Source organism: Lemur catta, chromosome X (genome assembly GCF_020740605.2).
Source record: "Lemur catta isolate mLemCat1 chromosome X, mLemCat1.pri, whole genome shotgun sequence".
Classification (NCBI taxonomy): domain Eukaryota; kingdom Metazoa; phylum Chordata; class Mammalia; order Primates; family Lemuridae; genus Lemur; species Lemur catta.
Genome location: NC_059155.1, coordinates 62,241,067 through 62,253,163, shown reverse-complemented (window position 1 = coordinate 62,253,163; position 12,097 = coordinate 62,241,067). Strand labels below are relative to the sequence as shown.

General features: G+C 40.1%; 2 protein-coding genes across 6 annotated transcripts in view; both read right to left on the bottom strand.

Moving 5' to 3' along the window:
- Positions 1–8,796, bottom strand: part of VEGFD (vascular endothelial growth factor D) — a 40,808-nt gene extending 32,012 nt beyond the window's left edge. For 2 of the 3 annotated variants that reach the window (XM_045537755.1, XM_045537756.1), the window contains exon 1: positions 7,892–8,796. In XM_045537755.1, the coding sequence (XP_045393711.1) occupies positions 7,892–7,981 (90 nt within the window). In that variant the 5' untranslated portion in view covers positions 7,982–8,796. Of the gene's footprint in view, positions 1–7,887 lie in introns of all 3 variants that reach the window. The other variant, XM_045537757.1, reaches the window with a different exon arrangement.
- Positions 8,797–8,822: 26 nt separating this feature from the next.
- Positions 8,823–12,097, bottom strand: part of PIR (pirin) — an 89,637-nt gene continuing 86,362 nt past the window's right edge. For all 3 annotated transcript variants that reach the window (XM_045537760.1, XM_045537758.1, XM_045537759.1), the window contains one exon: positions 8,823–9,134. In XM_045537760.1, coding sequence (XP_045393716.1) covers positions 9,022–9,134 — 113 coding nt within the window. In that variant the 3' untranslated portion in view covers positions 8,823–9,021. The remainder of the gene's footprint in view (positions 9,135–12,097) is intronic.

Genomic DNA, 12,097 nt, shown 5'->3' with positions numbered 1-12,097 from the left:
AGTCATCTAGCATCGGGGGAGATGGCCATGCCCCCCTTCTACATGTTTGCAGTCTGTGCTCTACTCAAATGCCTCTGTTCCCACTTAACACAGCTATGCTTAGGAAATGGGGGGGGTGGATGGGTGCAGGGTGGGCTTGAATGGCAAGATAGCCCTAGACCCTCTAAAAGTATGCTCTGAACAACCGCAAGAGTACAGATTCCTGAGGTCTGTTACAGTCTATCACTGATGTCAAAGATCAAGGGCCCAATGTCTAAGGAAACCACCCAAAGCCTTTATGGTGATTAGGTTATTGTTAAAAACAATTTCATTCCCTCCCCTCCCCTCCAAGGGAGGAGTATATTTCCCAGCCCTATTGATATCGGGTCCTGTGATCTGCTTTGACCAATGGGACATTACAAGACATGCTGCAAGCAGAAGCTTGCATGGTTCTCCATTTCCACCATCACTTGCAAGCACACGCTCCTGGTAGCCCACTGATCCAGGGAGGATGAGAGACATATGGGGCAGAGTGGCACTCAACCTATGCCTTGAGGCTTGAGCCTCTGACCCAAAGAGTCATAAATAAGAATAAATTAGTGATGTCTTAAGCCACTGAAATTTGGACTGGTTGCCATTATTGTGGCAGTAGTTACCTTGCTACAGCCCTATTTCAGCCAAAGTGTAGCATAATCCATTGGATGGGAAAAGAATCTTTATGCAAAACTTTATTGTCCCTTCTACAAAGCAGCCCTGCTGTGCCACTGGCAGTCAGCCAGCGTGCCCCCTTTCACATAAACATCCACTGATCTCCTGCTCCTCTTCCTTACGGACATCCTCTGCACTGTCTAGGATGCCCAACGGTCCTCAGTCTTACTGTGACAATGTGTGAACCAAGCACACCGTTGCAAAGCTGCTTTTACTTTTTCATCTCATTCTGTTCTTTCTGTGGTCTTTTATTTAGGATGAATTTGGGGGTATTCATTCAATCAAAATTGCATTGTCTCTAACACTCTCGATAATGGAACGGTAAACAACAGCAAAAATGTGCCATATGTCATTTTCTCTCTCTCCAGAAGCAATGCTAGCCAAACCTAGATGTCAGGAAATCAGTACTTATCTCCAACATGTGAGTGTTACAATGATTTAGTAATACTCAATGAATGACAAAAAGAGAATCAGTACAAAAGATTGCATTATTACTCAGTCTCAGGCATTAAAATTATCCTTCCCACTGGCCAAACTGAACTCCCTGCCTGTTGGTAAGACATCCAAATAACTAAGACATCTTTATTTTATAAAAATATCATTTCCACTCATGTGCCTGGCACATGGTAGACATTCCACAAATGTTTACTGAACTGAATGTGCATCTTTCCTTTTCCCAGGGAGAAGGAGCCTCCTGAGCAACAGAATAAACCTGTCTTCCTTCAGCACACTTTGCCCCAGTGACCAGCCATGGTTGTTTCTCATCTTCACTAAAGTTGTTCTGAGTATGGGAGCCTGATTTTCTAAGCAAAGCATAGTTTCTCCCATCCATCAAAAGAGGCATGATGGAAATCAGGGAATTTTTTTTCTTTTCACTCTGTCTCCTCCTACCTCTCCAAAGTTGTGTCAATACAATTCATTCTCTAGCACTACTGTAAGATTGGGAGTGTATTCAACATTCTATAAGCAAAGGTATGTCCAGAAGCACTTTGAAGAGATCAAAGTTGTGTATGATGGTCATTAATACTGTCCACCAAATATTTCCAGCTTTCTACCTTCTGAGCACATGGTAGGATTGCACTTCCTGGCCCCTTGTGGCTAGATTCAGCAGTGGGTCAAGGGGCTGTGACCAGAACTGATATGTGTCACCTATGCTGGGCCACAGCATTTAAGTGCCAGGGTGAGACTCTCCAGGGCTCTCCCTCCCTCCATCAGAGTGACTCACAGCATTCAAGATGTGGGTGCTCAGCCAGCTTCATGCCCATGTGGCATTGACCCTGGATGAACCAGGGTGGTCATGTGGGATGAGCAATGAATAAACTTCTGTTGTTTACAAGCCACCAAGATTTTGGGGGTATTTGTTATAACAGCATAACCTGACCTAGCCTGACCGTTAAAGTCTCTGACCAGAGTACTTTGCCATAATTTACCATGTCTTTCCAAACCACCTAGCATAAAATGAAAACATAGGTGGCACGTCTAAGGATGTCAAGGATGAAGGAAAACATCAAGGTGTCTAATTTTTGTCCAGACCCACTGTGCAGCCAGACACTGCTTTGCCCATCTCTCTGTGAGCAGGCTGGAACGATGGGGCTAAGGTGACTTCCCTCTATAACTTTGGCTCCTAGAAGTGAACACCTTATAGGATGGCTTGTGCCTACAAGGACACTAGAGACTCTGATACATCCACCCAAATCCTATCCTATGCTCATAAAAAAACAGTGCAAGGTAAATATACACTCCCTTAGGAAAAAATGCTTTAGAATTAAAAACAATCATGAAATCAGACAAGCCATCATGAGAGTAGATATTGGAGACTATTTAATAGAGTAGTTTACATCCTGGATATCTCGATTGCTGGAAGCCTAGTCTGTCAGTCAGTCAACAAATACTGTTTTAGTACCCACTCTGTTACAGGCTTTGCATAATGTGGTTAGGTTACTGCAAGTTCCTCTTCTCAAAGAGCTTTCATTCTAGTGGATAGTGGCAAAGCAATAAACGTATACACAGGCAAATTTAAAAAGTCAAGTATGGATGTGTACCATGAAGAAGACAAAATAGTGTAATGACATATAACGCAGCTTGGCAAACTATGACCTGTGGGCCAAATCCAGCCTGCAGCCTGTTTTTGTATGGTCTGTGAGCTAAGAATGTTTTTCTATATTTTTAAATAGTTGAAACACGCTGGGTGCAGTGGCTCATGCCTGTAATCCTAGCACTCTGGGAGGCCAAGGCAGGAGGCTCACTTGAGCTCAGGAGTTCAAGATCAGCAAGAGTGAGACCCCTATCTCTAGTAAAAATACAAAAAAGTAGCCAGGCATTGTGGTACTTGCCTGTAGTCCCAGCTACTCGGGAGGCTGAGGCAGGAGGATCGCTTGAGCCCAGGAGTTGGAGGTTGCTGTGAGCTATAATGACACCACTGCACTCTACCCAGGGTGACAGAGCAAGACTCTGATTCAAAAATAAATAAATAAATAAATAGTTGAAACAAATGAAAAGAAGATTTCATGATGCAGGAAAAATACATAAAATTGAAATTTCAGTGTCCATGAAGTTTTATTGGAGCACAGCCACACCCTGCATGATCTGCCCTGGGTACTCTTTCAATCTTGACAATTACACCTCTGGCCCCCCACTCACCCCCTCCAGCCACAGTCCCCCTGGCTAATACCTGGATGCCCAAGCCAACTCCCTATCCCCACCATGGCCACTGCTCTGATGGCTGCCTCTGCCTCCCTCACTCCCTTCAGGGCTCTGCACAAACTTAACTGTATTAGAGAGATCTCCCCTACTGTCACTGTGTCCCCTCCCCCTACTTGATTTTTTTCATGGTGCTTATCACCCCTGATAAATATACAGATTTGTATATTGTCAGTCTCCACCCACCACACTTGGAATACGAGTTCCAAGAGCATTGAAACATTGTCTTATTTCCTGCCACATTCTTGGCCTCTAGATCAGTGCCTAGATACAGTAGGTGCCCAATAAATACCTGTTGAATAAATAAATGAATGAATTGTCAAATATTGGAAAGTTCCAATGAGAGAAAAAGGAGATTCTTTATGAACTGGGACATCACAACTAGCCAAGGCTTTCCTGATGCAGGGGGGCCTCAGGGTGTCGTTACTGTGTAACGCCCTAGTGTCTTAGTAGGAACTGTAAGAAGTAGTGGCAAAGGAGAGAGAAAAGTGGACTCACCACCATAAAAGCAACCTAAGAAGAAATGTTTCATCTCATCTGTCTCATCTCATCTCAACTCCATTCCCAATTATATCCAGTTTCCACTCTCTCTTCTTATCCTAAGTGGTAGGAAAAAGTTGGGCCTAGAAACGTGCTCAGAAACAATTTTACTGTCACTTGTGTCCCGATTTCTCTAGCACCTCCATCCAATTGTGATAATGAAAGTGGCTGGGAGCTCCAGGTCTTATTACAAGTTCTACCTGGAATCATCTGTGTGACAAATATTATATTCTAATTTCAGAAATTGTCTTTTTAAGGGTTTTACAGTTAAAGATGTATCCACAAGTCTAAATCAGGATTTTCAAATTAAAAAATAAGTCACACGAAGAGGCACTATATTGACGATGTAAGATATAGGGAATTCTATTGTATCCTGGGTACCAATAATATGGCTATAGTGGTATAAAAGCTTTGACCATCAGTTACAAGTAACTAGCTAGGTTAAAACAAACCTGTGTATAATAGAAACATATAACTCAACACATTTAACTACAAGGTCATAAGTGAAGAAGAAATTAATGGAAGATATTTCAGATGTCCTTCATGCCAAGGACTGTGCTTGACAGAAAAGTAGACCAGAGCTCCTTGGGCCATTTGACCAGCAACAAAGTCAATGGACTTTCCTGTACATGACTTTGGAAGTAGAAACAGGGTGGGGAGTAAGAGTGGGTCTGCTTCCTGGAATTAAATATGGAAAGTGCACCTCAGTCCTTGTTCAATTCACTTGAGAGACATGTTCAGAAGAAGGCAAGTGACACAAAGGTAATGAAGTCTTGTGAGCCATGTGGCTTCTTATGAAAGTTAGAGGTATCCACCATTGCTGTGGATCTTGGACCTACTCCAGTCTTACACAAAATTTCAATGACTCCATCACCCAGAAATATTCTTCTACCAGTGAAATTAAGAAAGAGGTTGGATAAAAGAGGTAGTATACAGAGATGATGAAGAAGAATGAAACAAATTTTGTCAGAAAAAAAGTTGTGAAAGCCTACCATGACCTAAAATTATTCCTTTATTGCCAATATATTGACATGTCTTCAACAGTGACATTGAAAAGATTTATGAAGGCTGGCTTCCCCTAACATCTTAAGAAGACTCCCAAGATTCCTGGTGATAAGCACTGTGTATTACATAAGCCAGGAATGATGCTGGCCAGAAGGCCAATGTGAATGGCAGGGCAATGACATTGCAAGTACTTACTTACCAAATGTCCAGAGTGCCTATCATATCTTACTCAGAGATATCACATATAGATGTGAGTCTATGTGGATGGAGCTCCCTAGAGTTGTGCAGTGCACAACCTATGCAACTTTATATGACTACCTGAACTGTATAAAAAGCTGGAGAAAATAGAAACTGAAATAAATCCCATGTCTAGGCAGTAATCTGACTATATTAGTGAGGCAAGCATAGGCATTGGGTAACCTTACTTCTAGAAGAAAATGTGTTCTTAGACTGAGAAACTTAGTATGTAAACAGTATATACAATGGATTTGAAATCTCAAGGTGAGATTTTCAAATAGATTTGTCTCAGTTCAAATGTTCCACACACTGCTGACTTCAAACAGCTATCCTTCCAAGCATAAGTGGCAAGACTAATGAAATTAGGGTGCCTTACGCTCAAATGGCATTAAACACAATTGTTCAGGATCCTAGATGTTGGCATGGTTGCTGGAAGAAAAAACTGTTCATGGACACATAGAACTGTAGTAGAGGCAATGCTAGTCTAGGCTGAAAAACAGGACAATGTTCAAAGCTAGAAAGTGAAAACTGGGCCAGGGTTGGTGGGAAGGCAACCTAGGGACAGAATTGGCATCAACATTCATTCTGGAAAATAGGTGATTAGAAGAGAGGAGGGTGGGGAGAAGAACATGCTTGTACACATAATACTGAGGAAGACCATGACAATTTCTTACAGTAAATGAAACATTTTTATCTCAAAAAGCAAGGAAATAATATTCAAACACCAGCATTCTAAACCATTATCATCTTGAATATGTTTTGACACTAAATTTTAATTTCAACAAGAACACTAATGTGAAGAAAGTATTTCTTCTTAGATTTTCTTTTGAGAAAAAGTTGGGGAAAAAAGAAAACTATAACCAATATTATATACCCCATTATTCCTCAGCACCCTGTCACATCTATGCCAAAACTTTTGTTTAACCATAGGCAACCCTTTCCTTCATACCTGAAATCATTTAACTTAGCTGGGGGTCGGGTGGCTATAAGCTCAGTATATGTAGCTTCATTTTTTAAAGGAAATGCTGATACATAGGAAAGAAATTACGAATAGTATTAGTAAGCATATAACGCTGCATCTTCCATGTGTATTGACCTGTTTTCTGTCATATGCAAATTCAGCTGCTCTCCTCTGTTGTCCCATTAAACAAATTTATACATTAACAGTAAATTCAAAACATTTAAAACTTCACAGTCCTCAGGACACCTAAAGAATTCTTGGTGTTGGTACTCTTATTTAACAGAACTAAGCAACCTAAGGAATATTACTTATTTCCCACAATTCAGAGTCTCCTCTCTTATACCATCAAATCCACTGATGTTTTACAAGTAAAACGGAAACATTTTAAAACTCAATGAGCCCAGCACATCTGAAGGATTTCTAAGTTTTGTGGACTTAAAAAAAAGCTGGACTGTCTGGAAAGTCTTACTTGCTTTAACCAAGCCAGGCTTTTTCTCTTGTTACTTATGCTCAAAATCGGATTCCCTTTTCCCTAAAATCTAGCCTTGAGATCCAACATCAAGGCTGGTGGCATTGAAGTGGAGCCGGAGCCTGCGATTTGTCCCATGTACACTTAGAATTTGAAAAGTTAAAAAGGTGTGCGTTGCTAGACAAGGGGACTCTCTACCCCTAACTCAGTATTGTTCAACCTTTTTTATTATCAACCCTCACCTGCGCCAACCAGGAGACTTTTTAGACATTTTTTTCTTCTATGAAATTTTAATACGGATATACTGTACATATGTTTATGTACCGTATGTATATCTGTGCTTTATATATCAAAAAAGTAAAATGTTTTCACTACTCATGAACCAAATTCCCCCTGTTGGGGGCGCTATCACCTCTGTTGAAAATGCATGTGCTAAACAACAGCTATAAAACTCAAGCCCACATTTGATTGTCTGTTCATGGCCAGAAATTCCTAAATCAATAATGATTCAGCACCACTTCAGTCAAAACAAAACATCCGAATCATTTTCAAAATAATAGTTTGTACCCCCATAATATTTTGAAAAAAATATATATATATATACAACCTATGAAATACATAAAATTGGTCAAAATATTGTTCTGGCTGTGAGTAACATTCCAGTTAATTTTTTTGCATTACTCTCAATTCGTTGGGCTCTACTTGATGTTTGCTCGTAGAACCAAAAATTCAATTACTGGGTTTGATTACTATTGAATTTTACACACGTTTCAAGAACCAAAAAACCAAACAACCTTGAAGAAAACATTTTTCTGGATGGTAGCAATTCGTAATTTGCAAAACCAGACAGAAAATGTCTACAGATAGCACGTAATTTTCAATTTACACAAGAAATAAACTAACTTTTGCTGCTCACAAAAAGACCTGAAAATAAATGGCCCACAAAGTTATCTGTATCATAAAAACAAACCAGTGCTTCATTTAAAAACCACTGTGCCATCTGCATATATCACTGAGAAGAAACTTCTCCATCTGAAAAGATTCCAGAATCCTCAAGTTCTATTACAACTCCAAAAAAAAAAAAAAAAAAAAAACCATAGCATTTTCAGATACTCATGGCCAGAAGCTTATAAGACTAAGAAACAGAACAGTCACTAACAAGTGCAGGATATATCCTGTCCACTATTAGGAGTGTTCGGCATTTTTATATTGATTAAAAAATAGGGCAAAGAAAGTCCTCTGTATAAACCAATAAAAGAATCTTCATCACATTAATAATTGAGCTCACCTACCTTCACTGGTCCATGTTCATTATTGGAGCCCTGCACCAGGTGCACATAAAACATCATGAAAATATTCACCACTGCCCACTCTCTGTACATTTTGAATATTTTAATATCCACTGATTACTACGCAGTTGACATCAGGCAGCTAGAGAAAATTGTTTCAAAAGGCATTCTCCAGATGGAAAGTTCGAAACCCCAAAACTTCATATGGAAAAACAAATAATCAGTTGTGATCAAAATCCAGTGAAATGACTTCAGTTAGCCAAGGTAGGTTTTTTGCACAATCTTGGTGGGGAGAGAGAGATGAAAAAAATTTAAAATATTCTCATGCTCCAAAAATAATCAGGAGGTGGACATGTCTTCCACCTGAAATTAGAAAGCACTCTAAATTAATTTTATGTGCAGAAAATTAAAAAAAAAAATTCTCTCCACGCTATGCCCCAGGTTCTAGTTGCTTTGTAAGGAGGTGGCGCGGTCACAATGCTTGCAGCTACAGAAAGCTGGAACCCAACTCTGGATTAAAACTTTTTTCACAACCTTCATGGAAGCTTGCAGAAGCATGTGTCTTAAATCTGACACAGATTTTGGCAGAAAATGCAGGGAAGTCTTGGCTGTAATCCTGTTGTGTCCCTACCAATAGCAGGGCAGTTTTAAAAACTGACTCAAACGCTCAGGACTGCTGTTATTTTAAAGCAGATAACCTGTAACATGAAACCCCAGCACATAGATTGCTTAGGAAAGGACCTCAGACGTTCACGCATCTGCTGCCAGCAACACAACAGAAAGCAATCAATATGCTTTAAAAAAAAAAACCCCACACATGCACAAAATTAACAGAAACATCCACACATACATGCAAAAAGGCAAACATACAAAAAATGAATTTTTTAACAAGAGCTTGGTAACTTAGGTCAAAATGAAGAACATTGATTTTTATAGAAGCAATGATTAGGTTTATTTGCATGTGCCAGAAATATCTTACGTGCATTGTTATAAAAACCATGTTATCACTGTTAGTGTGGAATTCTTTAGAAGCACCAGGCTAAGTCAGCTTTGGAAACTGAATGCCTCAAATGGTTGGATGCCACAAATGGCAAAATTCTAGGAAGCGTGGAGATCTGCTCTTGTGCTCTTCATTAGTTTCCAATCTTTGATTTCCAGGTTTTGGCTCTTTCAAACCCATTTTTTGCATTTCTGAAATCAAGAATGGCCTGAGAAATCTCTTCATTGGTGTTCATCACAAATGGACCTAGGGCAGAAAAAGACATTCAGAAAGTTCTGGGTCACAATATTTTCTTCTACCACTCAAAATGCTATGTATTTTTGTAGTTCTTAATTTGAAACAAAATCCAGGCATATCTAAACAGTAAAAGTCTATTTTCACAGTGTTCAATCCCCAAGGACTGTAACACAAATTTCTTGAGTAGGACTGTGTATGATGATAAATTACAGCAACCAAACTTCAGATAAACAAATGCAACTGCATCTCACCCATCATTGCAGGTTTTTCATCAGCAATGGCAATCTCTTCATTCAAAACAGTCTTAAAATTGGTTCTATTACAACCATTTTTGTAGTTATTTTTGACCTTAGCTGATGTCAAGAATTGAACCTATGTGATAAAAAGAATTGGCAAATCTCGTCATAGCTTTGATGTCCAGGCAATATGAGGCTGTGTATGTATACAAGGGTCCTGAGTCATTGTTGAAAATTAGCAGCACCTCATTGACAATAAACAGGAGATTACAAAAATTTGAAGTCAAGAAAACATCATTTTTTGAGTTCCGTATGAGTTGGCAAACTTTTTCTGTAAAGGGCTAGCTTAGTATATATTTTAGATTTTGCGGATCAAACAGTATCTGTCTCAACTACTTAATTCTTTCATTGAAGCACAAAAGCAGCCATTGACAATATAATAGTGAACTGGCAAGGCTGTGTTCCAATAAAACTTTATTTACAAAAACATGTAGTGGGCAGATTTGGTCCATGGACCATGGTTTGCTGACCTCTTTGTCTACTTCCTGGGTCTGAACCCAGGTTTTGCTAAAAGTGTACAAGAAGTCCTTCCCTAATCTACCAGGAGGCAATGTGTCTGTCTCTTCCTTTTTCTTCACACATTGTAGGGGCAAAGGGGCACTGGACTGTCTCACTCCCACGATCTGTTGGATAAACAAGGCCAGCTCTCATATGGCATTGGCAGTGTCTTGAAAGCAGTTGACAGATTTGTTCATTCAGTATGTTTCTTCTACCAACCTGCAGAGGTTTCTTCCATTCCCTTTATGGGACTCCCTCCTCTAACGGGCTTTCTCTGAGAGACACTGATTAACATATAACCATATTACTTAGAGGGAATAACACATTCAAATTTAACCACTGTTAGCATATCAACACAGATTTGGTAATCTCTCTAATTTAAAACTTGAAAAGGAAGACACAGGATAACGTGTCTTGATGATGTTGAGGTCTCTGGGGGAGGCTGGGGGGAACAGAATGCCAGTAGGAAGGGAAAGTCTGACAGAATCTAAATTCACTCATTCATTCATTCAATTGCTTATGTATTATTTATTGTCTATTAAATGAAAGACATTATGCTAAGAGCTAGAGACATAAAGATGAAAGTCAAATGAACTATAGAGTCCTCCCTGCAGGACCTCAAATCTATCACACAGACAGATATGAAAATAAATCATTACAAAATAGTGTGATATACAGAAGAATAAAAGTATGTAAAATCTGAAGAATCAGCACAGAAAGGAGAGGAGCAGGGATCCAGGAAAAGATTCACGGGGGTGATGTTCAAGCAGCCATACACAGAGGAAAGGCATTTTCAGGATCAGCGTGCTGAAGGAATTGAGGATGGGGCACAGCGCTGGAGGGAGGGATTGCAGTGGGGGGGAAAGAATAGGGATCTGATATGTATAATAGGAAGAAGCCAGACCCTTCCGAGCTTTGGATACCATCTACAGGAAGAAGTTTGGATTTAATTCTGCAGGTGACCAGCAATCACTGAAGGGTTAAGTAGAGAGTAACGTGATCTGATTTATAGTTTTTAAAGAAGACTTTGGCATCAGGGTAGAGACGGTGTCTGGTCTGAGAGGCTGAGTTGGTGGTGGAATTGTTAAGTGTAACTGAGATACAGGATATGGGAAGCTATGGGTGGAGCAAGGAGTTCAGTTGTGCATATCTTGACCTGGAGATGCTGGAGACAATAAAATAGCATCCTAGCAGAGGTTTTGGGTACATTGTCAGAACTATGGATCTGGGGCTCATGAGGCATTTCATCTGGAGATGGAGATTTGGACTATATTAGGTAGGAAAGAACAGTTGAACTCTCATATGTATAATAAATAATAAATCCAGGAGGGTACCCTGGAGAAGCCAACTTTTTAAAGGACATGCAGGGGAAAGAGAAATGGAACTTGGAAAATGAGAGCAGGTGATGGGCTAAGGACTGAATTCCTGCACATAATAATTTTGCTATAGTTTGGACTTGTGGAGCATTGCTCCCATGCCCCAACTATTTTTCAGCAAGAATGGTACACTTCTGGGCTTCCATTTTGACACTTTTCTGCAGTAGTCTGCCATGTTTCCCAGTTTCTATTGTGCACATGAATCACCTGGGAATCTTATGAAAATGCAGATTCTGATTCAGGAGGTCTGGAGTGAGGGCTGAGATTCTGCATTTCCAACGATCTCATTTCCAACGTGATGCTGATACTGCTGGTCCATGGATCACACTTTGAGAAACAAGGCTCTGGTTTATGGGGAAGCATTGGGAGCTTGGAGCCCTCCAGAGCTGAACTGATGAAGCTCATGTCCTCAAATCTTCAAAGAGAGGAAGAAAATTGAAGCTAGAAAGCATGTTTTTTAATTGATCAACTACGATGGTTATGAACAAGAAAATTATTTGGTAGTTATGGATAATCCCATAAATCCTCTTTCAAACTACAGTGTTCATCTCTTTGCTAATTAAACCTCTGAACTCCCTCTCCTGCATAAAATGGTGTGAGTCTAATCTCTTGTTATGTAGAACCTTGGTATAGTAGAGAGAGCACAAGCTACGGGGGCAAGAGACTAGGGTCCAAATTCCAGCTCTACTACTAATAATCTCTTCCCATGAAGAGAAGCCACAGGGCATAGTGAGGGGCGACTGGCGTGGTGCAAAGTGGAAGGGTGGGGTGGTGAGAAACCAGACAGCCTGAGTGTGAATCC